Below are 27617 nucleotides of genomic sequence, written 5' to 3'. Positions count from 1 at the left end.
AATAATGTGGCAAATAGTTTGGAAATAAGAATTGTGTGCTGGTTTCAAAATTTTACACCAAACTATAACATTTTTTTCTAATTTCCCAAGCCTTTACAGGTATTTGTAGAACATTGTGGTCATGGAATGTAAGTTAAAGTAACTAATAGACTAAAGCAATATAAGGGATTGTGCAATTGGCAGGAATTTTTTAATACTATTTGCCTTTGTTTTCTGTTTTTCTTTTTTATCTGACTATAAAATGCCTTCCCATCAGAGATAATGTAAATCGCCAGAGGGAAAACATATGAGTCACTTCGGCTTTCCAAAGTCACCCAAAGTTTCATTGCAAGATTTCTGTTCTCCCACTGGCAATAATGTGTTTTCCCACGTTGTCCGAGTTAGAGGAGGAGTTAGAAGTGACTAACCTACTTGTCTGTCTGTCATTTAATGGTCAGGTGGGTCACCCATGTGGCAACCAAATAGCAGACTAAATGCCAGACCAGTGCTTTAAAAGATACAGTACATTTTAATACAAACAAAATGCTTTGCCTTAAATACCACCAAATACATCATCCTGTAGGTTTATTTTCATTAGCTTTAGTTTAATGTCTCTTTCATTTGTTAAATGTAATAATTAGGATTAGGAATTAGTTAATTGATTTAATTATTTTATTTATAATTCAAAACCAACAATCAAGTTATATTAATACATTTAACCCACTCACATAAAGATGACTATTGTAATACTTGTTTTGAAAATAATTACTGAAACATGGCAAATCTCTATATATTTGTATTTTGGAATCGTTTTGGAGGATGATACAGACCGTCTGGCATGTGCGCCAACCCCAGAGCAAGCCAAACATTAATCTGTTTAAGCACCTTAACAAACTGTATTGTTCCAGCACACCTTATTTGCCTACTGATGTTGCAAGATGATTTGTCCATCCCACCTGAGAAAGCCATCAAATACTGAATGCTCCCTAATTAAAGGAGGCGGTGGTTTGGCTCTATAAAGGAGCTCTTGTCTGTGAAGCATTCCCTTGTTTTGTCAAGTGAAGAGAGAAGGCTGCTTTGGGAGGAGGATAATACATCGGTGGCACCTGAATACCTGAACAGCAGCAAAGAGCACTCCCCCTCCTTCCATTTGCTTTGCAGGATGGGGATTTCATTACCTGGCTTTCTTAAGTGCTGTGGAAGAACAGACAGCAAGGATTTGGTAAGTACCTTAAAAATACAGAGTTGGGACAAGTGTAAATTCCAGCACTGGTAACTGGGAAATGAGCCAGCAGGCAAGTTTTCATTGTGCTAGACTTGTTTAAATGGATTGTACAAGTTAAAAACACGTCTATTAAATAATACCTCAGAAAATGCCCGAGGAACGTACCATGAAGCAAATCTGGGAATTTGATTCTAGATGAGATTTTTTACTTTTTTTCCAAAGTTTGCATATTTACAAAAGAAAAAAGTACAAAAAAGTGCCAAGTGTAAAAATATGTGGATTAGCTAGTGGTTTAGTACCTGTTTAACAATTCACATCTGGTAAGCAAGAGACCTAGCTTGTAGCATGGAGAACAGCCCCCTCCCCCAGCCTTTTCATCTGGAACTTCACAAAGCTCCAGTCTTTTCATCATGCTCCTCAGTTCCTAACTTGATTTTATTCATTGGGCATGGCTATAAAAGTGACCAGTGTATGTTGATTTCCCACAAAAAACACATGTATAAGTTTTTACATTTCCTCTGTTTCAAAATGGAGACAGACAGCACATATCTTTGAACCACAGAGCATTGTGCAAACTCTCAAAAATATTTCCTCTTAAATATATCCTCTGATTTCTACCAAGCAGTTTCTTTTTCAATGAGAATGACATCTTACTTTTTTATTTCAGTTATGCAGTCATCCCAATGCTCACAGGTCATTGTGATCAAAATGTCTGAAACTGTTTTCTGGTGCTATAGGCACATGGCATTCTGTCTACCTTTTTCCATTCAACAGGGAAATAAATACACCAGTCTGAAGGTTCTGCTTATATGAGTAATACATTTTTGTACTGAAAATGAGTTCTGTCTAGTGGTGGAATTTTATAAAAGCTATAGTATGGATATATTTTTTCAAACTATGAACAAGAGGAAGGGGCTCATACTCATACTAAGCACTCTTTATACTGCAGAGCCTCAGTGCAGAGGAGAGGTGTATGAATCCTTAGCCTTACTCTCTCCAGTTTATACACCCGGCTTATATAGTTCCTTAATTGTTATGCATAGAATCAAATGCAGCACAGATAAAAAAGGAGGGATGCCTTTCAAAATATTTTTTTCATTGGGATTTTGTCTTTAATCAACACACTCCCACTTGCTTACTCTGATTCTACACAGGCAATGAGGAAGTTAATGTACAGAGAATGCAATTATTACTTGCTCTGCTGCCCTCTTAATTAAAAATAAGACCTCATTTCTGAGGGTCCATAAGATGATCATTTTAAATGAAAAATATACTCCCCTTTTGGACATGGGCTCACTCAGGTGCATTACACTAAACTACCATAGTGGGATGTTCAAAGATTATGTGGAAAGCAGATGGACTATATGTTCCAAAAGCCATTACCTCATAAAAGAATAATGTAAGGGATGGGTGGAACTGATCCCAGTAGGCACAGAGAATGGCTATCATGGTCCTTTCTATCTGTGGAGCCAGGAATGTCTGTCTGTCTGAGAGATGCACCTTGTTTTACATAAGCCCAAATGAATGAACATATGTTAAAAAATGACTATATTTTTCCTTAAATGCTGGTAGATGTAGATCAGTATGAGGGAAAACATGTGAGCATCTTTGGTTTATAATCTTTGGTTTATAATCTTACCGCATATGTTCCAAAGCAGGGAAGCTTGATTTGCAATATATTTTTTGTGAATGATACACATATATAGGTATACAGATATACTGTGTAAATGATTACTTATATAATGTCACTTACTGTTGTACCCTAAGGGGCATATTTATTATGATGTGTAAAAAATGGCGAGAAATTTTGCCACACATCACCAGGCTCTGTAAAAAAACGGCGTAAACTCATGCCGGAACTCATGTAAAATAACAGCATAAAATCTGGCGTTCGGACGGCGTTCTTCTCTGTTTATTTTACAGTTTTTTACGCCGTTTTTTCAGCGATTTTGTTTTACACAGCAATAAATATGCCCCTAGATGCATACATTTTTTCATGAATGATCGTTAATAGCACTTCCTGTTTGAGCAGAACAGTCAGTTCAGAGTTATTAAATGTGTTTTATAATAGCATTGCTGAGGCTTCTTTGCATTGCTTTTGCCTGGGGGCTGGTATTTGAATGTCCACTAGAGGTCTGCAACATCACCATGTAACTATGGAAAAAATAACCAAATGTTATGCAAGTTTCACACTAATAGGCAGTAGCTTCTTTTTTATAAAAGACCCACAATATTTATCCATAGAAAAATAATACATTTTTTATGTTAACCTGTAGTTTCTGAATAATCTAATCACATTAATGTGCTTCTTAATGTCAAGGGTACACATGTGGAAAGTACAGATGAGAACAAAGAACGAGGGAACTGGTCCAGCAAGTCTGAGTATCTGCTGTCCATGGTGGGATATGCTGTAGGGTTAGGAAATGTGTGGAGATTTCCATACCTCACCTTCCAACATGGAGGAGGTAATGTATTTTTTTTAAACTAATATAACACTGTATTTAATGGCATTTGATGTCTTGTAGACCAATAATTCATATACAATTCAGTGTTCTGTGACCTGTATACTCACCATTGTCACCAGTTTGGAAGCAAAACAATACAGGCTTCGAAGAATAAACTAACTGAGGCAGACAAGCCATAAGATTCACTACAATAATGCTACTTTATTAAGTCTGGAAGTCCTTCAAGTGTGCCACTAATCTCCTCCAAATGCCTCAGGGCCCTAATAGAAGGGTTTAATTACACTGGGGACAGTCCTGTTTCACTTCAGCAACAAATTTGAGAAACTGCTAAATAATTAGAAAACTGCAAAAAAACTGTGAAATGCAGCTACCACACAACTTTTTTGATGTGTGCTATTTTGTTTTTGATGCCTGTAACTCATTTGACCCGACCACAACTTTTTTTTACTTGACTGTGACCTTTTAATGAAAAAAAAAATGCCAATGGTAAAATCCATGTTTTCGCAGCAAATCCATGCTTGGTGAAACAAGTCACTCATCACTAGCGCACACCATTAATCCCAAACATCTGCTTTATGGCTTGCAATCCCTAATAATTGTACTACCATCTTCATCATAAAGTAGCTAATGTGTGACTCATGTGACTAATGTGTGACTGTGTGCCCACTTCCGTGCCCTCCTTGTTTCGTTGGGTAAGGGAGCATGCCATACTGTACATGTTTCATGTTCCCTTCATCACTGAATAGAGGTGGTGGGTCCTGGGGCAGGCAGCAACTTCTGTAATTTGTGATATTAAACATTCCTAATGGCAGCTCTTTGGAAAGAAAGTCAGGCTGTAAGTGCAACCTCTTAATGCACGATTCACTAAAAGGATACTCGCGTTAATTAAGACGCGATGCTGTTCGCGTTAAGTCGCAAAGACTATTTCCGTGTGGTATTTGACGCAACGTGCACTAATTAACGCACGTGCGCTACTTATCACACGCGCGCACGCCATATTAGCCATACACAGGCCATATTAGCCACAACATTATGTTTCTGAAAATGACCATTTCCCTGCAAACTGGAGGCTACATCACTCTAGGGCCAACACATACTTGAATAAATCACACTGCAAAGTCCTTATTGTGTTGCCTAAAGCTCATGAACTGTACTTTTCTATAATTACCGCCTGCCCCAAGTAGGTGTTAATTTTCGCATAGACTAATGCAATATTTAGAGCGTCTAAGCTTATCGCACTTTAGTGAATCAACCCTTGTGTGTTTTCCACATACAGGTTAACATATAAATTAGCGCAAGACGTTGGCAGATAAAGTGAACAAGGAGGACATGTTTTTAATTTTTCCAAATTATGGGAAGGACATCTCCCACAAAGTCCACAGAGTTAACTTATTTGTGTCAATCCATTTTGGTGCTAAAACAACACTGTTGTGTTTATTTAATGTTTAAATGTTTTAAACATTCAGATAGTATGGTGATCCAAACTACAAATCTCTTATCTTAAAAACCCCAGGCCCCATGGGTAATAGCTACTATATATTGTAGCTACTATACTTGTACTAAGAATTAGATTTAATGTACTAAACAAACTGAAAATTTTGTGTTTTTTTAACGAAGTACTTCTTAGTTAAGATATCCTGAAAGCATCTGGGGATATCTGAGCTCAGCAATTTGTGCCCGCATTCCCTATCTGAATGACAAGGAATGCACTCTATATTGTAGGTTAATGCTTGCAACAATCTGTAGGATAAAGATAATAGAAAAATCATTGGAGCACTAAGGGATAGCTTCTTTAGACTGAAAAGTAATTTTTTTTTATCACATATTAAGGACCATTCACTTTGTGCATTTCATGGCATCAAGCCACTTCCTGTGGCACAGTTTGTTACGATGGTCAATAACATCCTTGAAGAGCAATCTATAAGTTTGACTTTGGAAAAATATTTACATGCATTTTTTTTATAGGTGCTTTTCTCATCCCATACGCTATCATGCTAGCTCTTGCTGGTCTGCCTCTGTTTTTCCTGGAATGTTCTCTTGGGCAGTTTTCAAGCTTAGGTCCAGTAGCGATGTGGAAAGTCCTCCCAATTTTTGAAGGTAAGCCAACATTAACTTTTCAAATTAGAGGATTCCCTTAGTTTGAATATAAATAATGCTGTGGACTGTGCAGTTTATTATTGCAATTGGTTTATTGAATAAAACATATATATGTATATATAATCATATATCATTACAGAATGTTAGTTTTACCAACAATACATGTAATTACACTAATTGCAATGAAATCTGGATAATATAATTTTGTTAAGCTGCAGTATATTAATAACCATACATATACAGTTAAGAATTTAATACTTTTCTGTTTTTCCTAGGTGTGGGAATCACAATGGTCCTCATTTCCACTTTGGTGACTATCTATTATAATGTCATCATTGCCTACAGTCTGTATTATTTATTTGCCTCCTTTACAAGTATATTGCCGTGGTCTGAATGCTTTGAATGGGCAGATGAAAAATGCAGCAAGACACCAAAAGGTAATGTATACTTTGCCATCATATAGCAGTTATTATAGTAATTACACAATGGAAGAATTTTTAAGAAAAACTGTTTTGGGTTGCATATAATTGTAATCCTTTTCTCTCCAAAGGACTCTGCAATGTAACCATAGGAGAGGAGGACATTGGAATGGTAAATCTAACATGGGTGAAAGCAAACAATTATACTTGTATAGCAAATTCAACATTATATCTAGAGACTGAACTTCCAAGCAAGCAATACTGGGAGTAAGTATGCTGATTTTTTTTTTATTATTATATACGCCTATCCCATACAAGGTCAAAATAGTGCACTAAAAATTCTTGCATGCACAAATGCATGACTTCTCTCCATTAACATCAAGGACCTTATATATATGGGGTATGAATAGTGAATAATGATAATTTTCTGATTTGACAGCATTTTATTAAAGGGAAAATATACCGTATATACTCGAGTATAAGCTGAGTCACCCTCGGCTTATACTCGAGTATATGGATTTGAAGATGTCATTCATTGTACATGCACCAAATTCCCCCCCGTGGATATAGTTTTGTGCGCTCCCACTTGCACACTCGCACCCCCCCCCCCCCTCGACGTACGTGTGCTCCGGTGCCCACGTGCGCGCACGGTTTCATTGAAAACGAAGCGCATACATCGCTACTATTATGGGAGCGGACACAATTCATGCAATTGGCTCCATTCAGGGACGGCTACATTCATGTGCTGGGAGCACACACAACACAGCTTCATAAGATATAAGATGTGAGTGCACACTGCACTAATGCAATTGAAGGCTTTTGCATGGCTGCATAAGGCCCCTGTGAACCTGCACAAACTGTAAGTCTACCCTGATGCGCTCTCACAAATAGAAGCTTTGCTGTCAGTTGTGGTGGGAGACATGCTGCATTGCGATGGGAGGGCACACAGCAGGATGGCAAGTACTTGATACTTAGTATGGAAGCTTCCTTAGCCTTCCCAAACTTGCCTGACAGTTAAAAAAAAAAACTTTAAGCAGTAGCTTCTGCATTTCCCACCCTAGGCTTATACTTGAGTCAATAAGTTTTTCCAGGTAAAATTAGGTACCTCGGCTTATATTTGGATCAGCTTATACTCGAGTATATACTGTACCCTATTTGTAGTCCGTGTTTATGTTTAATTACTTCTGTCTAAACCTATTTAGAAATATCTTGTTGTGTGCACAGATAAAATTTGCACTGTGTGTATATTTATGTATGGAGCTGGTTTATTATTGTTTTACACTAGAACTCACAAATTCAAATCAGAATGCCCAAAACATTAATGTTCAATATTTTTAAGCACAAAAAATTTGTGAATGTAAAACTTCGGCATCGAAAAGCTTGCTGGATTATGTAGAAGTTAATGGGAGATGTCCTAATAAATGTAAGCAATTTTTTAATATGAGTTTTTACAATTTTTCTAATTGTTTTGAAACAAAAAATGATGAGTAAAATACAAATTTGCTAAATTAAAAGTTTTCGGTTTTTTTATTCAATTTAAAAATAAAATGTAAAATTCACAAATATGAATTTACATAAACTGGCCACCTTGATTAAAAAGCATACCTAGTGGTAAGAGACATTTTATTCTCTAGCCATTATCCATGAGGGAAGAAATTTATACTACTGATAAACATTTGTTTCTTTTAGTCAAGAAAGAAGTGGAATAATGATATATATGTTTGACAAGTCATTAATGCTTTAATTTATTTTTGTAGTAAAGTGGCTCTGAGGCGTTCAGGTGGACTTCACGAGACTGGCAATGTTGTATGGTACCTGGCACTCTGCCTTCTACTAGCATGGATAATAATTGGAGCTGCATTGTTTAAAGGAATAAAGTCATCAGGCAAGGTTAGTCTTGGAACATTGTACTGAAAGAGACACAGGTTTCAACTTGTAAGTTATATCCATTTGCATAGGTGTATACCTGTGTTGCAAGACTGTAAACAAAACATATGAATGGGTACAATCAGTATGTGCTTTTAATTTGCTTTGGCTTTCGTTTATCAATTTTTACCTTGTTTGCGATGCATATAATTCATAAGGGTTCCCTTTAGTTATGTTGTAAAGAAAATTAAGTTATAATTAAGTCTGTTTTTCCTTGCCTGGCCCTATTTTCTAACTAACCCCAGAGAAGCATCCAGTAAAGAACACCAGCGCTAGAGACCTTACAATTATGAAATGGAATTATATTTGGCTTTCACATCAAAAGCTGTTCATTAAGAAACATTATTATAGGAGTGAAATTTTAAAGGAACATATAAAATACAGTGATCAGCATTTGCCAACAAGAATTTTTTTTTAACATATACTTATTTAGACATCCAAATTATATTGTAAGCTCTATAAAACAGATTCTGGCTGTGTTGCACACTGTGGAATGTCTTTAGTAAGACTATATCAGAATAAAATTATGTTTCTTCTTTTATACAACATAAGTTTCTGCAATCTCTTGAAAGTAATATGTATTTGTGCAACACATTATTATACTAAATATACCAGTTCAACCTGTGTTTTTAAATACACTTATTCAGCATAATCCTTCAAGAGCTCCCTTTAGTTACACTTTTCTGCCAAGAACAGCCATACAGAACATCTTGGGTGTATCCCGATACTTTAAAATACAGTGCTAAAAATATTTTTATTAAAGGGTAAAATACATTAAATCAACACTTTTGCAAACCTCACAAATAACAAAATGTGTACAATTAGAGGTGGGGCATGTATGCCTTTTTGGCAGTTCACTAGCAGTAGTTAATATAGGTGTTGCAAACCTAAAATCTCATCTGGTACAGCAACAGGTTGAACTTCTTTGTTGCATGTACAATATCATATTATAGCAGATAGAGCAGCCATCTGTCTGTATTTGTGCTGCTATACAGCTTCTCTAACAAGCTACAAATGTATTGTACAGTAAATCCATCACACTACTATAGGTATGGGATCATGATATCCAAAAAGCTGTGAACTATGGGAAGCCGATCTCCCAATAATTCTATTCTTACTAATATGTATATGATCAAATTAAGGAATATTGGCCTAGAACATAATATTTGTAATTGGATAGAGAACTGGCTGAAGGATAGAGTACAAAGAGTGGTTGTAAATGGAACATTTTCTAATTGGACCAGTGTGGTTAGTGGAGTACCGCACGGGTCAGTCCTTGGTCCTTTGCTTTTTTTTTTTTGAAAGGTATGTTTTATTGCTTTTTATACAAACAAAAACATAAAATAACACATTTAACATTACAGTAAATAGAATATGCTAGTCTTTCTTTTCAGGTCTGTCTTTAAGGTTTGTTACAAACATCGAGGGGGAAAGTGTAACAATATAAAGTTTAAGGGTGGATCTGGCGGCAGTTACATAGTATTGGGTACATCAACCTACTGAGCTAAGTGCTCAGGATGTGGTAGAGAGAAGTGGGGAAACGCCGGGGATTTCACCATGTGAATGGGAGTAGAGTCCTTCAGTTTCCCTCCAGATCACACCAAGGACCCCAAACTTTATCGAATTTATCGGACACGCCCCTGTTCTCATATGTAAGTTTGTAAAGAGGGACAACAGCATTCACTAGATTCTTCCAGGCTGTAACAGTGGGGAGGGTAGTGCCCATCCAGTGCATTGCAACTGTTTTTTTGGCATAGAACAGCAATATTCTGTAGCGTAGCCGGGAGCTATTTTGGGCAATTATAGTGTCTAGGACTCCTAGCAAGCAGGTTTCAGGAGCGGTCACAGTGGGGAAGGCTAAGTTGTTTGATAGATATTTGGTCACTGCTGACCAGAATTTAGCAATATGGGGGCATGACCAGATCATGTGAAAAAAGTTGGCAGAGCTTGCTGCACATCTCCGGCAGTGATTTGTTGGGGTACGGCCCATCTGGTGCAATCTTAGTGGTGTAATATACAGGTGATGGAAGGTTTTATACTGTATAAGTCTGTCTCTGGTAGATATAAGACAGTTGTACATTGCGTCTGTTGCCTCTTCCCAATCGTCTTGGGTGAGTGCTGGTATTTGGGAAGTCCACCACATTTGTGCAGAGTGGAAGGGTTTTGGACCTGTTGAAAGTAGATTTTGATATAGATTTGAGGTGAGCTTTACTGGGTTACTAGATTGTAAAGTAGCCTCCGCTGGTAAAGAAATGAGTTGGGGGGTGAGAGTGGCAAATTGGTCCCTGAACACTGATCGCAACTGTAAATATTTGTAAAAGGGGAGAGTAGGTTGCTGTGCTTTCTCTCGGATCTGCAGGTATGTTGGGAAGGTTGAGTGTTCCATAAGATCTCCCAGGTATTTAATATTATGGCGAGGCCAATAAATGAAATTTTGTAATGTCCTAAATTGTGGTAGATATTTGTTGCCCCATAGTGGAAGTCTAGATGTAAGTAAGGGTGGCGGGTGTTTGAGTAGTATAAGTGCTGTGGTCCAGGCTTTATGTGCAGTAGTTAGAGTTGTTGGCAGTGGGGCTGTATCTTTAAGATGCCGGTAAGGAAAGTTGCATAATCCTTCCAGGGAGCCGAGTATTGTTGCCTGGAGCTGTAGATTTGGATTGTAGGGGTCATGAATGAAGCACCAGTGTAGGTAATGTATTTGTGAGGCTAAGAAGTAATGAAAAAAGTGGGGGAAGGCTAGGCCTCCCTCCGTTAGTGGAGCGCATAGTTTTGTCCAGGCCATTCTGGGGGGTCGATTGTTCCAAATAAATGGTAGGATAATCTGGTTAAGTTTCTTAAAGAAAGTTTTAGGGATAAAAATTGGGGCATTATGTAGTATGTATAAAAATTTGGGGAGGTATATCATTTTTATTATATTTATGCGGCCCCAGAGTGAAAGTGGTAACTTGGACCATTGAATCAGTCGGGTTTTGAGATCTGACAGCAAGGGGTCTAGGTTAAGTAGTATGTATTTGGTAGGATCTGCGGTTATCCAGACTCCTAAATATTTAAATTGATTGGCCCATTTTAAAGGTATATTGGGTATTATTGGTTGTGGTTGGAGAGGATCTATAGGGCAGAGGATTGATTTATCCCAGTTGATTCGCAGACCGGAGTAGTGTCCAAATTTGTCCACCTGTTGCAGCAGAGAGGTCAGCGAATCACTTGAATCTGCCAGGTATATTAGTAGATCATCTGCATATAGCGATAATTTTTCTTGGATATTACCATATGTAAGGCCTCTAATATCTGGGGAGTTCCTGATCAGTATGGCTAAAGGCTCTATGGCTAGGGCAAATAATATTGGTGAGAGCGGACAGCCTTGGCGAGTCCCTCTCTCCAGGGAAAATGCGGGAGATGTAATCCCATTTACTCTGACTCTTGCTGTGGGATGCTGGTATAATAGTTTGATCCACTTTAAAAATGTTTGGCCAAAGCCGAAGCCGGACAAGACCTCCCATAAGTATCCCCATTCAATTGAGTCAAAGGCTTTGGCTGAATCTAGGGAGGCAACAACTCTGGTATCGGTCTCTAAGTGAGGGATTTGCAGATTGGTGAAGAGTCTTCTTAAGTTAATGTCAGTGGATCTCCCGGGCATGAAGCCTGACTGATCCGGGTGTACAAGGTCAGGGACCACCCGTTGGAGCCTTGTCGCTAGAATTTTGGCCAAAATTTTGGCATCAGTGTTAATTAGAGAGATGGGGCGGTATGAGGAGCAGAGGGATGGATCTTTGTCCGGCTTCGGGATGACCACTATTAGTGCCTCAGCAAAGGATACAGGTAGTGCTTGGTTGTCATAGGCATATTGTAACGTTTCTAGCAGCTTAGTGGGGATGTGTTCAGCTAGTGCCTTATACCAATTAGATGGTAGTCCATCCGGACCTGGTGTCTTATTAGAGGGGAGGGTGGCAATGGCATCGGCAACTTCTTGTTTTGTGATTGGGGCATCTAAATATGCCTTTTCTGTTGGGGCTATTTTTGGGATGGGTATGCTTGCTAGGTACTGTGTTAGCTGTGTCTTAGAGTAGGTAGTTGTGGTTTTGTATAAATTTTTGTAGTAGGAAGCAAACTGTTGTGCAATGTTCTTAGGTTCTGTGGTGAGTGTGCCGTCATCTTGGCAAATATGGGGTATCGCTGTAGAGTTGTTTTGGGGTTTGGAGAGGTAGGCTAGTAGCTTGCTATTCTTGTCCCCTTGCTCAAATATGCGCTGATTTTGGTATAGTACTGCTTTCCTTGTTAATGAGATAGTAGCCCGGCTAAGGGAGTTCCTTGCAGATAGGAGCTGTTCATATGTGTTTTCTGTAGGGTTCTGGGTGTGTGTAGTTTCTGCTGTTATAAAGGTTTTTTCCGCCTCATTTAACTGTTCTTTTTTCTCATTTCTCGCTTGGGATATTACAGCTGTTAATTCACCCCTCATGACTGCCTTAGAGGCGTCCCAAAGCATTAATGGTGAAGCAGAATTATTGTTTAACTCCCAGAATTCTGTATATGCTTTTTGATTTTGACTTGCAACTATTTCATTTTTAAGCCATAGAGGACTTAATCTCCATAACCTGTCTACCGGGGATGGGTTCCAGCGGAGAGAGAGGCTAAGTGGGGAGTGATCTGACAAGGCTTGGGGTAGATATTGTATTGTGTCGACCATGGGCAATAAATCTGCTGAGGCGAATGCCAGATCAATTCTAGATAGGGACTTGTGGGTAAGTGAGTGGCAGGAGTAGATTCTTGCTGTGGGGTTTTTCCATCTCCAAACCTCCGTAAGGTGAAGAGCGTCTGCCCATCCTGCAAGTCTAGTAGGTATATTGGGTTCTGTTTTGGATCTATCTAGGGAGGGATTCATGCAATTATTAAAGTCTCCCATGATGAGAAATGGACTTATGGGGAATTCCGCAAGTTTAGAGACAATTTGATCTAAGACGGACATTGCAAACGGCGGTGGCAAATATATATTAATGATTGTTATGGGTCTGCGAGCTAGGAGACCATGGAGAATCATGAATCTACCATAGTAATCTGTATGTAGCTTAATTAGTTCAAATGGCACCCCTTTGCGTATTAGCACTGAGACTCCTCTGGAATAGGAGGAGTAGGTAGAGTGATAGTGCCATCCCACCCAGGGTTTTTTAAGTGCTAGAATTTTTTGCCCCGTAAGGTGGGTCTCCTGGAGTAGGAGAATAGAGGGAGGGTATCTCTTTAGGTAGGTAAACATAAGGCTCCTTTTAAACTTTGTGTTAAGCCCTCTTATATTCCAAGAGGTGGTCCTTTGCTTTTTAACTTGTTTATTAATGACCTGGAGGTGGGCATAGACAGTACTGTTTCTATTTTTGCTGATGACACAAAATTGTGCAAAACTATAAGTTCCATGCAGGATGCTGCCGCTTTGCAGAGCGATTTGACAAAATTAGATAACTGGGCAGCAAACTGGAAAATGAGGTTCAATGTTGATAAGTGCAAAGTTATGCACTTTGGTAGAAATAATATAAACGCAAACTATCTACTGAATGGTAGTGTGTTGGGGGTATCCTTAATGGAGAAGGATCTAGGGGTTTTTGTTGATAACAAGTTGTCTAATGCCAGGCAGTGTCATTCTGTGGCTACTAAAGCAAATAAAGTGCTGTCTTGTATAAAAAAGGGCATTGACTCAAGGGATGAGAACATAATTTTGCCCCTTTATAGGTCCCTGGTAAGGCCTCACCTTGAGTATGCAGTGCAGTTTTGGGCTCCAGTCCTTAAGAGGGATATTAATGAGCTGGAGAGAGTGCAGAGACGTGCAACTAAACTGGTTAAGGGGATGGAAGATTTATACTATGAGGTTAGACTGTCGAGGTTGGGGTTGTTTTCTCTGGAAAAGAGGCGCTTGCGAGGGGACATGATTACTCTGTACAAGTACATTAGAGGGGATTATAGGCAGTTGGGGGATGTTCTTTTTTCCCATAAAAACAATCAACGCACCAGAGGTCACCCCTTTAGATTAGAGGAACGGAGCTTCCATTTGAAGCAGCGTAGGTGGTTTTTCACGGTGAGGGCAGTGAGGTTGTGGAATGCCCTTCCTAGTGATGTGGTAATGGCAGATTCTGTTAATGCCTTTAAGAGGGGCCTGGATGAGTTCTTGATCAATCAGAATATCCAAGGCTATTGTGATACTAATATCTACAGTTAGTACTAGTGGTTGTATTTATAGTTTATGTATGTGAGTGTATAGATTGGTAGGTGTGGGTTAGGTGTGCTGGGTTTACTTGGATGGGTTGAACTTGATGGACACTGGTCTTTTTTCAACCCTATGTAACTATGTATGGTGATCCAAATTATATAAAGATCCCTCGACTAGAAAATCACAGATCCCAATCTTTCTGAATAATAGACCCTATACCTGTACATGAACAAATATGTTTTATATTGGTTCACTAGATACCTTTCTTCTAAAATTGCTAATGGATGGTAGGACAATGGGGGTTATGTAACAAAAGGCACTAAGTTTTCCCAGTAACCCCTAGCAACCAATCAGCAGATAGCATTTACTAATAACCTGTAATGGCTAACTGCTCCTGGGCAAACTTACTGCCTTTTATTACATATAGTAGAAAAAATCCAGTAGCACACCAAAAAGTTACAAAGTGAAATGAGGTGTTTATTTAGCCCATATTCATGTATTAAGGGCAACGTTTCGGGCTCTACCTTGGCCCTTTCTACTGTATTACTGACCGCTCTGCAGGAGAGTGATCTTCTGGAAAAGCACCCAACACTTTCACAAGTGCATTACACCGAAAGGGTTAAGCTCTCCCCCGTTGTTTTATTACATATAGGTGAAACTAGAAAAGTACTTCTCTGTACATTCAAAGGAAAATCATTGTGTATATGTGTGTACATAAAAAGTATGCATAACTTGGCACCAACAAATGTTTGTGTATTTCAGGTGGTATACTTTACTGCAATATTTCCATATGCCGTTCTGCTTATACTCTTAATTCGAGGGGCAACACTGGAAGGAGCATATGACGGCATCAGTTTTTACATTGGGACACAATCAGATATTTCAAAACTATCCAATGCGGATGTAAGTTTCCTTTTTTGAGATAAAATTAATAAATATTTTTCAGTTAGTAAAAAACAATTCAGTTTTATTAATATCACAACATATGCATGCAAACTTGAATTATGCCATTTCATTTAATACATTTTGGCAAGATAGTTGATATATTTAATGTTAATTGTACCTTTTTTTCAACAAACTTTTAACATTTTATTGATTATTTTTACTGAAGAATAGATAAAGTTTGGACCTATCAGCAAAGCTGATATTGGCACTGTAACTCTATGTTTTTCTCATTTTTTCTTTTCATGTGCCATTTTTCTTTGGTGTTCTAGGTGTGGAAAGATGCTGCCACTCAGATATTTTTTTCCCTGTCAACTGCATGGGGAGGACTTGTGGCACTGTCATCATACAACAAATTCCACAACAACTGCTATGCTGATGCCATTATGGTGTGCATTACAAACTGCTTAACCAGTGTGTTTGCTGGATTTGCCATATTTTCTATCCTTGGACATATGGCTTTTAAAGCTGAAAAAGAAGTAAAGGATGTGGTAGATTCAGGTAGGTTCATCTAATATTTACTACCTGTCTTAGCTACAAGGCTCCTTATAATTTCAGCTTCCAGAAATCTTTATAAATTTGAATCAGTTACTGACTGTCCTTTTTTTGTTATTAAGTGCCAGCGTGTGTATATTTACTTCTGTAATGCTAGTCTTAGAGGATTCCATAGATGAATTAAACTTGTAGATTCCTAAGAAATTAACTAACTCATCCATCAATTTGTCACAGGAAATTATTATGAGCTTCTGAAAAATTGCTGATATTTTATAACTTACGCTGCATACTTTGCTATTAAATCATAGGATTTGCATTGGCATTTATTGCATATCCTGAAGCATTATCTCAGCTGCCGGTTGCACCTCTGTGGTCAATCTTATTCTTCTTCATGCTACTGACATTAGGGCTGGATTCTCAGTTTGCATCTGTTGGTAAGTACAGGCTTATACGGTGTATTATTTAAATGAAATAAAAGAGATAATTATATTTAGTTAACATGGGGAGTAAAAGGCATTTGGTTTCAACTGCTTTAATCCCCATTCTGCCTAGATCTCAGGCAGGGTCTATCCTTAGATAGAATATAGGGTACTTCTGCCTGCCTAAAACCTAGGGATATTTTTGCAGTACATGCAGCAGATCCAGACCATTATATGGTACTTAATACCTATATAGGATTAGAAGAGATAAAGGGATTTCTTTGCTATCAGGAACCTATTTTTTATTCTGGAATCCTAGAGATTTAGTGGACTTATCCGAAAAATCATGTGGGCAATTATTATCGTACTCACAATACTTATTTGAAGTTACACTGATTGACATAAAAGCCAGCACCGTATTTGTTCCAAGATTACCCTTTTAAACTTTACAAATAACAAAATATATCAAATAACAAATGTCAGCATAGCTCTATAGGGAACAATGATCATATGTACACTTATTCGTATAGGAATAGCAGAGCTTATAAAGGTTCTACCTATAGATGGAAATAACACATAACTTTAAACAGAAATCCAAATGATTATACATAATTTCTACAGTTACTATATTTTCTATTCTTTCCTATTTTAGTCTACCATGTTTCCATCTTTACAGTCAATACTATCTGTCCATGCTGTCTTCCAGCAATACAAACAACAAGATTCAGTTTGATTTGTTAAAAACATATATATGTACACAAAAATCCATATTATGCTGTTTATCTAAACTAAGTTTCTCACTTCACAGAAACAATAACAACCACCATCCATGATGCCTATCCCAAAGTAATGAAGAAAATGAGAGGAATTATAACCGTTGGAGCCTGTATAATGTTCTTCCTTCTTGGTATTCTCTGTGTCACCCAGGTACTACATATGTTCCTTTGAAAAAAACATATATTACATTTATCTATAGAAGCTAATTGACCCGAGGGTACAACAACTTTATGTCTTTATAAAAAGTAGTTCCCATGTTCATTCCTTACTAGCTTTCAATTGGCATGGAATCAGTGTTCCACCAGTCTGCATACATACTGTAATTGCCAAAATATTCAGCATCAGGTTAGTAAGGGAGTTCACTAGCTACTGTATATGTCTGCAATGCATTGTCTCTTACAATATAACTGCAACACACATACTCAGCATATACACAATGTTTACAGTAGATTCCCAACTAATGTATTATGTCTGGATAACAAATCCATAAACATTGTGCCATGCCATGCAAAACAGCTCTCAGGTCCCTGCAAAATGTCTGACAATTGATTTTAAGTCAATGAAACATATCTAGTGAAAAATGTGAAATTCTATGTAAAAAACACAGAACAATGTTTTAAAAGAGATGTTAAATAAGATCTATTTATTTCAGTGCAAGCTTTATTTAAGACTAGTCAAATTAATAAATCATGTATCTTTGCAATAAATATATATTTAAATCATTTTCCGTTTGTATTTAGACTGTATCTAATTTAATATTCTTTAATAGTCAGGAATTTACTGGGTTGATCTGATTGATTATTTCTGCGCTGGATGGGGAATCCTTATTGCTGCAATTCTGGAACTCGTAGGAATCTGTTGGATTTATGGTGAGTCTCTGAACAAAATTCTATAGCCACATGTTACAGAAGTATACTTATAGGTCTACTTAAATGGTACACATTATAGTCTGAGCTAAGGTATCAAGGTATATTGTGCTGACCAAAATGAGGCAGCAGTGTGTAGCTGCTGGGCATCAATAACCTTAGAAATTAACATTTCAAATTACAGGTTAAAGATAGAAGGAACAAAAAAGTAGATTATCAAAAACTATTACAATTTAAAGTAAGGACAAATTGCAGGATTGAATAGATTACCTATATACTACACACAATACATTCACTTTCAGGTGTCCATTGGTAAGGACAGACACCTATTAGTATTAGTACATCTAGACAAGCTGAGGTTCTGTACATATTGGCGTTTAGTACAAGGGTTGATTTATGCAACCTAAACTTTTGAGGCTATATGTTTTTGAAGATTTTCATTCATCTAGGTCACAAGATACAGTATCTAGTAGAAATAAGTATAAGGGGCTTCTTGTGAAAATGTTTCCCACTCATCTAAGCAGTTTCTTCTAAAGAAGCTGCTGGATGGGTGGTGAATTGTTTTCAAGATAAGACAGAAACCCCAGTTGGATTACACTTTTTTCTACAGGGCTTGGAATACTTGGGACTTGGGGTTTTCCAGATAAGGGATATTTCTGTAATTTGGTTCGCCATACCTTACCCTCCAATAAAAAAGCATTTAAACATTAAATAAACCCATCAGGATTGTTTTGCCATCAATAAGGATTCATTATATTATCTGGGAACAAGTACAGAGTACTGTTTTATTATTACAGAGAAATAAGTTTCTCTTTATAGTTTCTCTTTTTTAAAACAGCTTTTAATTTCTGCAAACACAGCCATCTCGACTGAATGTACAATATGATGTCCAGCTAATATGGCATCAATGCTCGTTGAACCAAAATAAATGCCAAGTGAAGCAGAAACCCCAATACAACTTGAGTCATATGTATTATAAAACTTGCTGGGGTTCATTTACTTTAGCCCCTGGTGAGCAGGTTCACTAAAGGGGGCAAAATTGACAAGCAGTAAGGACAAGGATGCCTGGCAGCTGCCAGTGCTGTACTCCCTAACATGCATATTTGAATGACAACTACATGTTACCCTCAGCCAACCCCTCATGATTTTAGCACTGCTAAAACAGGCAGCAATGAATTCATCACCAGGTGGACTTTTGCACCCTTCCCTGTGCTTTATAGAATGTCCTCAGGTCTTTGTGCTCCAGAATCAATTTGTCCTTACTTTTAATCTGTAATAGTTTTTATAATTTACTTTTTTGTTCTTTCCACCTTTAACCTGTAATTTGAAATGTTAATTGCTAAGGTTATTGATGCCCAGTGGCTACAAACTTTAGACACACTGCTGCCTCATTTTGGTCAGCATGAAATACCTTGGAGGTCTTTGCTCTCTATTCTGGAGCACAAAGACCTGAGGACATTCTATAAAGCACAGGGAAGGGTGCAAAAGTACAAACAAAATTGCAGTTTACACCTGTTCTTGGCACTTTGCAAATTGGTTTTATAGTAGTAGTCAATAATTATTGACAAAAAAACACACCCTGCATTATTGAGATATAGGGTTGGAACTAAGGATAGACAGACATGTGTCTAGGGTGCAATGGTGGGGGGCACCAGGAAAGTACCTCTTGTGTCTGCCTACCTTGAGTTAATAGCTCCTGTAGGATCTTCACACCCCTCACTTGCCTGCACAGCACTGTACTCATCTCCCTGAGGAAACATTGTGCACCAAATTGCACAGGGATTTAGAGTGATTTGCCTTCGGAGCACCAGTGACTTTGCCTGGTACTGTGAGATACAGTAGCCAGCCATGTCAGATATTTGTCCATGTTAAAGCTCCAGCTATTACAGTGCCCCATGTGAGTATTCATTTGATAGATTTGGTTGATTATATGGTCACTATATGGTTTCAAATAATTGTGGATTTGCTGCCACACCAGACACCAGTGCTACATTGTTATTCAATATATATAGTCATTTAGACTAACTATTCAAAGAATGCCACACTCATTCTGTAAGGTTATAATATGAGCATTTTCTTTCCTGATTTGGGACCAAATTGGGCTGATATAATTGTTTCCATTGCAAGATACCTATTGAGTCTTGTGGGAACTCATCAGCCTAAGGACTCCATTAATGACCTAATGCTGGAAACTGGATTTTATTCCCCCACCCTAATCAGATATTAAGAGGGCCTGTGCAGGACTGTTAGCTGCCACCTCTTGTTCATTATTTTATTATATTAATTCTAAATTATTTATATTTTTATCTTTGATCAGTGTATTTTTGCTAGTATGCATATTTATTTGTACAGAGAGTTAGCATGAAATGAGAGCAGAATAATAGGAAAATCTGCAGTTATGATTTCTTAATACATAAAACCCCTCAGTACCCACCTGTTTAATTCAGATACAGTCACATGTAAAAGGTTGAAATTGTTGAGAAATATTACTGGAAATTGAGGACATGGAAAACATTCTTTATGACTACTGTTGCATTTCAAAGATTTTCTCATTTTGCTTCCACAGGTGGCAATCGCTTTATTGAAGATATTGAGATGATGATTGGAAAGAAGCACTGGATCTTCTGGCTGTGGTGGAGACTCTGCTGGTTTTTCTTAACTCCCCTACTATTAACAGTGAGTTAGGGTGGCTCAGCATGAACACCGGAAATCAAACTATAAGAGTTATAGGTGTGGGCAAGCTTAGGACTATTTGTTTCAGTACAAAGTACTAATCACCATGTAATTAGAAAAAAAGACAAAACTTCACTGGCTCCCATAAACACAAATTAAAAACATGCTACTCCTGCATCCAAATTACGTTTTAGGAGAATAAAAAGATATTGTGACTGCAACCCTGTCAGACAGACAATTCCATATTAATTTTAGATACAAATGAGAAATAAATGGCCAAATGAATATGTAGCTTAAAAACAGTCCTCTGTAAATTTGCATTCACATTCAGAGTCTTTTATGTTGATAGTGAAATAGTGTGCAGGACATACTGTGCTGCTGTTTGCACGGCTGCACAGTATGTCCTGTTTGCACATTTCTACTATGTGGTTGAAAGCATGCCAACTTAACTGTGTAACCTTTAAGTTGATGTAAAGGCAAAAATTAATAATTGCTAAATGCATTCTCTATGCCAGTGCTGTCCAACTTCTGTGGTACCGAGGGCTGGAATTTTTCTGGTCTACATGATGGGGGGCCCATAACGGAAGCCAGTTTTGACCACTCCCCTTTTTTAAAACTGCACCCTCTTCAAACCACATCCATGTTATCACAAGAGCTTTTGAGACCATACCCACATTAATGCTGCCTGTGCGTGCCATACTCTGTCTGCTCTATGCTGCCTGTGTGTGCCATACTCTGCCTGCCCTATGCTGCCTGTGTGTGCCATACTCTGCCTGCCCTATGCTGCCTGTGTGTGCCATACTCTGTCTGCCCTATGCTGCCTGTGTGTGCCATACTCTGTCTGCCCTATGCTGCCTGTATGTGCCATACTCTGTCTGCCCTATGCTACCTGTGTGTGCCATACTCTGTCTGCCCTATGTTGCCTGTTTGTGCCATACTCTGCTTGCCCTATGCTTCCTGTGTGTGCCATACACACAAGCAGCATAGGGCAGGCAGTACGTAGAATGCAGAGATTAAAAAGTGTCAACAGTACAGGGGATTACATCTTTTTTTTTGTAATAGTCAACTTTTATTGATTTTCTTATAAACAAGGGAGATGATAGAAAGAAGAAAGTGAGAAGGAGGGTGGAAGGGGGGAGTAGGGAATGGAGAGCGTATTATGGTGCTTTAGACAGCTGCTGCTGGAGACTCCAACCATGGGTTCCAAATCTTCTTAAACTTTAGTGGGCATCCTCTGGCTAGATATGTTAACCTGTAGAGTTCCAGTTGTGAGTTGATCAACTTTATCCATTTATTTAAAGTAGGAGGTAGGGGGCCCATCCAGTGTAGGGCCACAGTTTTTTTTGCATAGAATAACAGAGCCCTCATAATTGATCTGGAGGCTGTGTTTGGTATTAGGGAGTCCACCAGGCCTGTAATTGGGTTTAGAACTTGAGGTTAGGAGAGTTCATCAGCTAGGAAGAGCATGATTTGTTGCCATAATCTCTGGATGTCTGGGCAGTTCCAAACTAAGTAAATGAAATCAGCATCAGGTTTATTGCAGCGAAGGCATCGGGAGTGTTCCAAGCGACCCATCTGGTGTCATTTCTTAGGTGTTAAATAGGTTTGGTGTATAATTTAGAATTAAATTTGCTTGTCTCTTGTACTTATTAATGGGGAGTTGAGATTATCTTCCACCTCTTTCCAGTCATTTGGGTCTAGGTGGAGACAGCTTGTTTCCCATTTGAGTTTGACTCTGGGGTCATATTTGTGAGTTGTGATTGCTGCTTATGTTTTGGAGAGGTTGTTAAGCTTGTTTGGGGCAGAGATTAGGTTTTCTACTGTCGTGTACTGTATGGGATGGATATCATTCTGAAACTGTATATGGAAGAGATGACGTATTTGCATGTAACTGAGCACCAACAGGTCTGAGTGTAATAAGTGATGAAGTTGTTTGACCCCTGATCTTGCCCATGCAGCGCCGTTTTCAAAAGTTGCAGAAATGTGTCAGGTGATATTGAGTTTTTCATGTTGGAGATTTTGTACATCATGTCCCAGGTTTTTTTGGTGGTGTTTAAAAGAGGAATTGGGGGGGGGGGGGTAGGCATTTACTTGGTCTATATAGAGCATGATGTAAGGATTCAATGGAGGGGATTACATCTTTAAACAATTCAGGATTTTACAACCTGAATCTGCAGGGGGCCACTTAATCTCAGTACCATTTAGGGCTCTGGCTCACACTGTGCGCGGGCGACTAATCTCCCCGAGTTGCCATCACCTGCCATCCCACCGGCGCGATTTCGGGAAATTGCCGAAAAAGCCTTGTGAGGCAACTTTGGCGATTTCCCGAAATCGCGCCGCCGCGTGTGCCTTCCCACCGGTGACTTACATTTTCGCCGGTGGGATGGCAGGTGATGGCAACTCGGGGCGATTAGTCGCCCGCGAACAGGGAGTTTTGTCGCGGGCGACTAATCTCCCCGTGTGCCAGAGCCCTTAAAGTTTACACAAAGGTAAGCAGTCACAGCAGCCAGACAGGTGGGGGGCCACACAGAGGGGGGTCGTGGGCTGGATGCCGCCAGTTGGACAGCACTACTCTATGCAACGTGGAACAATTTTGCAATATTTACTAATCTACCTTCTGCAAGACTGAAGTGCTCGAATTTTATTCGTGGAGGAAAAAAAATTTGGTCTGTGCATATAAGTACTTAATCAGCAGGCAGTCCCTTCCCTGCTGTTTCCAATTGCCAATAAGAATAGTGCAGGTGTACCTCTTACTACATGCACCAATAGGCAAGCGCTCTGCACAAATTGACATACCAATCAGACATGCCTGCATGAATTTTAAGATGGCCATACACGCACCACTATAACTGTACGAAGCGTAGTTTGGTACAATTTTCGGACCACACGTGGGCTCCAAATTTTAATCCCAATAATTTTCGTACCGTGGTGATAGGTCGTTTAGTCAATCGCAGAGCTTACAAATTTACGATTGGCTAACGATAAAATCTGAGCATGTATTGTGTATCAGGAAGTCAATTTCTTGTGATTAGTTCAAACTATTTCATTTTCAGAACATCCTCTGGTTTGTTATTTTTAGGGCTTTATCCTACAATGTCAGTCTGAATGTTAGTTTTAGATTGTTGCATTTAAACACAGTCTGGCCGGAGGTCTTTAGTGGGAATGCACACAGAGCTCAAACAGGGGATATGCCCAACAAACAAAATGCGAGTGCTTCAATCTTGCAAACGATAAGAGAAGTTTTAATTAGTATATATTGCAAAATTGCTCCACATGGCATAGTGAATGTGTTTAGCAAGTATTCATTTTTGCCTTTACATCCCATTAATTACCATGGGCATTGTAAAGCATTATATTATGTTCAGTTAAAATAAAATAAAAAATAAACACTATAAAGTGTAGATTGGCACAAACCACCCCTTTACAATTTTATCTACATTGCTTAGAAATTCAAAACCCATTATTTGATATATTGATACTTTGTTCATATAATTAATTTTGATTAATTAAACAAATAAACAGGACATAACGTACCTTGATTCTAAGAATCTAGTTTGCACATCTCTTGGTGGAGTTTCATTACGTTTCAAGAAAAATAAAAAAAAACTGTTTTCTTTCCAGGTTATCTTCATCTGGTCGCTGGTGACCTTTGACACCCCCAAGCATGGTAATGTTGCTTACCCCTCCTGGGGTGTTGCCTTGGGTTGGTGCATGATCATTTTCTGCATCATCTGGATTCCTATACTTGCTGTTGTAAAAATCATAAAGGCTAAGGGAACCCTATGGGAGGTAAGGATATGGTGTGAGTGTGTGCTTACAGATGATCACAGCTATATCTAGATAGCAATTATTTAGACTGGAGTTAAATCTGAATAAATGTTAAATGTTATGTATAAACCTAACTTTTGTAAAAATGCATTTCCTTTTTAGAATCTTTAAAAAAGCTTTACCAAATGTAACATATGCAAACGATAAAAGCTAATTTGATCTGCAGCTCCTTATGAACATTTTTATACAATAATAGGAAAAATTCAAAAACAACTATGGACCATGTGTGCTATGGTTCTGCAAGGCAGATATTTGTCATGGATCAGTGGGGTTCATTAAGCATTTCTTAGCAAGGTAGTAGGCACCTTGCACCAGTTTTTATAGCTATAGAGCATAGCAATGCCCTGGATGCAAGTGCTAAATACATGGGCACTACAGACCACTACTTTTATTTTCCATACAATCTTGTCTTGAATAATGGCATCTATTTCCTATGACTTGCTTCATTAAAAGAAAAGCAATGCACCTACGAGGATACTCATACACTTTGTAATGAAATTTCAGATACTTAGTTACAGTTTGGTATGTATAAGGTATGCATAGACTTGTCAATTTTAATTTAATGCTTTTAATTAATTTAATGATTTTTCTGATTTTAAAATAAATAAATGTGACAATAAATTTTATTTTTTTAGCGCTTCTTGAAGATTTGTGCTCCAACTCCAGAGTGGGGCCCTGCATTAGAACAGCATCGACTGGGAAGGTATAAAATAACAGATAATCTTCACAAGACCAGGAATGCTTTAGAGATTGCAACCATTGAGGGAGGCTTGTCGGGTTATGACAACAAAGCATTCTCCTAATATTGACAACTATATGTGTATGAAGACTTTAAGAAGACTGAAATCGAATTTGGCTACCATAGGATTTTTTATAGTGTCTGAAATTACAGACAGAAAAAAACATCAAGAAGACATATAGAATGTCTCCATGGAATTCACTCCTTCCGCTGATTTGTCAGAAAGGACCTTTGTGGAGCACAAAAAATAAATTGATGTTCCATATACTCACAATAGTTGTGATGTTCAGCGAGTATTAGATTAAATGGATCCACGTTAAAGTGGACTAGAATTTTAAATTGTGCTCTTTACTTTGCCACCGCTCATATTGGTTCTTGTATAATATGTACTATACTTTAATGGAACCTTTTTAGAAAATAAATCCTAACATATTGTACTGTATGATGTGAAGGATAGTTGAAAGCTTTTAATACTTCACACACGTAATGAGTTTTACCTGGAAATTCTTTTAGGGTGTTTTTTTGTCAGAAAATGCTTTTCCTGGAACAATTTCTCTTTATTATTTGTATTTACCTTAATATACGTACTTTTATTTACAGTGTCATTGATGTTTTACAGTTGCACTTCACATTGTTTTAGATGTTTTTTAATACTAGGAACATTGAATACCATATTTGCAGGCAACAAGAAAATAACAATAAAACAATAAAATAAAATGAAGGCTAGTACACTCTTGGATATATACATAAAGAAATACCACCTTATTAAATAGCATGTCCTAACTTGTTAACTTTCTTTAATTACTTTTAACATACTATAATCAATTGTGTAATACCCCCTCTGTTTTGATATGCACATTGCATATCCAGCTACTTCAACTCAGAACTGATGTTCATAGCCCCAACACTGCTTCTCATCATACAGTATTCACCTACCCTCTAAACTGTAAAGCTACTGGCTCCCCCTTGAGACCTCAGAATGTGAACCTGATAGTTGTTTGCAATTCTAAAAGAACACTTGTATTTAGTCATATTGAGATAGCTGCTGTTTTGGGTGCCATAACACAATGTTCTACCGTTGCTTAATGTTTTATTTAATCTCATCTTGGTACTTGAAGTATTTGGGACTTGGCACTTGGGCAAGGTTGAATTTATGAAAGACATATATTTGCATTTTATTTTAATTGCTATTTCCAGAGATTTTTTTCTTGCAGTATGGTACAGGTACAGGATCAATTATCCAGAAATCGCTATCCAGAAAGTTCCACATTAATAGGAAGGCCATCTCCCATAGACATTTATATTTTAATCAAATAATTCTTATTTTGAACAAATGATTCCCTTTTTCTCTTTAATAATAATACAGTGTCCTTGTACTTAATCCAAACTTAGATATTATTAATCCTTATTGGAGGCAAAACAATTATATTGGGTTTATTTAATGATTACATGATTTTTAGTAGTTTTAAGGTATGGAGATCCCTTAGGTCCTGAGCATTAAGGATAACAGGTCCTGTACCTGTAGTAACAGGTGAAATATTTTAGATACTTTTGGGACAAGTGAGTTTTTTTAAATTACGCATTGTGATTTATAGAGCCCTGATAGAAACAGTTTACAGATGTTCCATTCAATTTCTTTTAAATGGACAGTAAAGTGTAGGGATAAAAGTGCATTGAACATTGCTTCTCTGCTACTGTATTAGTTTTTATGGATTTTATCAGAAGCATCTTTATTGCTTGCTGGTTCTAAGGTATTTGGCATGGTCAACAACTGGACAGCACCTCTAATATTTGAGAATACATCAGCCATGTCAAGAAATTTATCAGCTCTGTCTGTGATGAACACATGAAGAAATGCAAGTAAAGCCAACAGAGACAAAATGTTCCATTAAAATAAAAAGATATACCGTGGGCGCTGCTGCCATAAGGCCAGTTAAGGAACTCACTTCATTCGGCTGCAGCTCGCAGGTCACCATGGGCAGCAAAAAGCCACTCCTGGTAACTTCAAGAGCTGAAATTCTGATTTTTAAGAATTTCGGTTTTGCTAGTGCAGAGAGTGCAATTGCACTCTCAGCGCTAGTGATGCAGCCCTCCCTTGGCCCTCTGTGATACTCAGAATGGTAAGCGCCTGGTGCAAGGGGGGGGGGGGACTGTGTATGGGCAGTCACAGAGTGTCCATCCATTGGCCAAACAGGTTGATCAGTTGGATTTCTTTAAAGGTTGGCCAATGTAGACCACTTTGAGTATGTAATAAATTCCTAGCAATCTGCTATTAACGTAACAAGTAAAGATGGTAAATGCATATCATTCATTTAGTGCTTAGTGTTATAAATGTAATTTTTAAATGCTGGGGTAAAATAAACTAGAATAAATCTTGGGTCACTACAATAAAAGTAATTTTTACAACTGTATATGAAGCACATGGAACATGCCATATTTTGACGCTGCTAGTTGGCCAGGAAACTTACAGGCCAGGAATTGTTCCCACTGACTACAGTGAGAAGTACCAGTAGAAGTGTGCAGTAAACCATAGTGTGCAGTTATTTTTAATGTCATTACAAGTATAATGAGCCATTT

The 27617-nt window shown here is 38.0% G+C and overlaps 1 protein-coding gene across 1 annotated transcript; it reads left to right on the top strand.

Moving 5' to 3' along the window:
- Positions 1 to 979: 979 nt before the first annotated feature.
- Positions 980 to 25757, top strand: slc6a14.2 (solute carrier family 6 member 14, gene 2). The gene is made up of 14 exons (XM_002939665.5): positions 980 to 1201; positions 3525 to 3669; positions 5635 to 5766; positions 6042 to 6203; positions 6317 to 6452; positions 7943 to 8075; positions 15064 to 15204; positions 15516 to 15744; positions 16047 to 16172; positions 16966 to 17084; positions 17704 to 17803; positions 20367 to 20476; positions 24095 to 24262; positions 24937 to 25757. The coding sequence occupies exons 1-14, from the start codon at positions 1142 to 1144 to the stop codon at positions 25102 to 25104; spliced, it is 1929 nt and encodes a 642-aa protein (XP_002939711.4). The 5' UTR covers positions 980 to 1141; the 3' UTR covers positions 25105 to 25757.
- The last annotated feature ends 1860 nt before the right edge of the window (positions 25758 to 27617 follow it).

This window comes from Xenopus tropicalis, chromosome 8 (assembly GCF_000004195.4).
Source record: "Xenopus tropicalis strain Nigerian chromosome 8, UCB_Xtro_10.0, whole genome shotgun sequence".
Lineage (NCBI taxonomy): Eukaryota > Metazoa > Chordata > Amphibia > Anura > Pipidae > Xenopus > Xenopus tropicalis.
The sequence above is the reverse complement of the archived record's forward strand: the minus strand, read 5'-3'. Positions and strand labels throughout refer to the sequence as shown.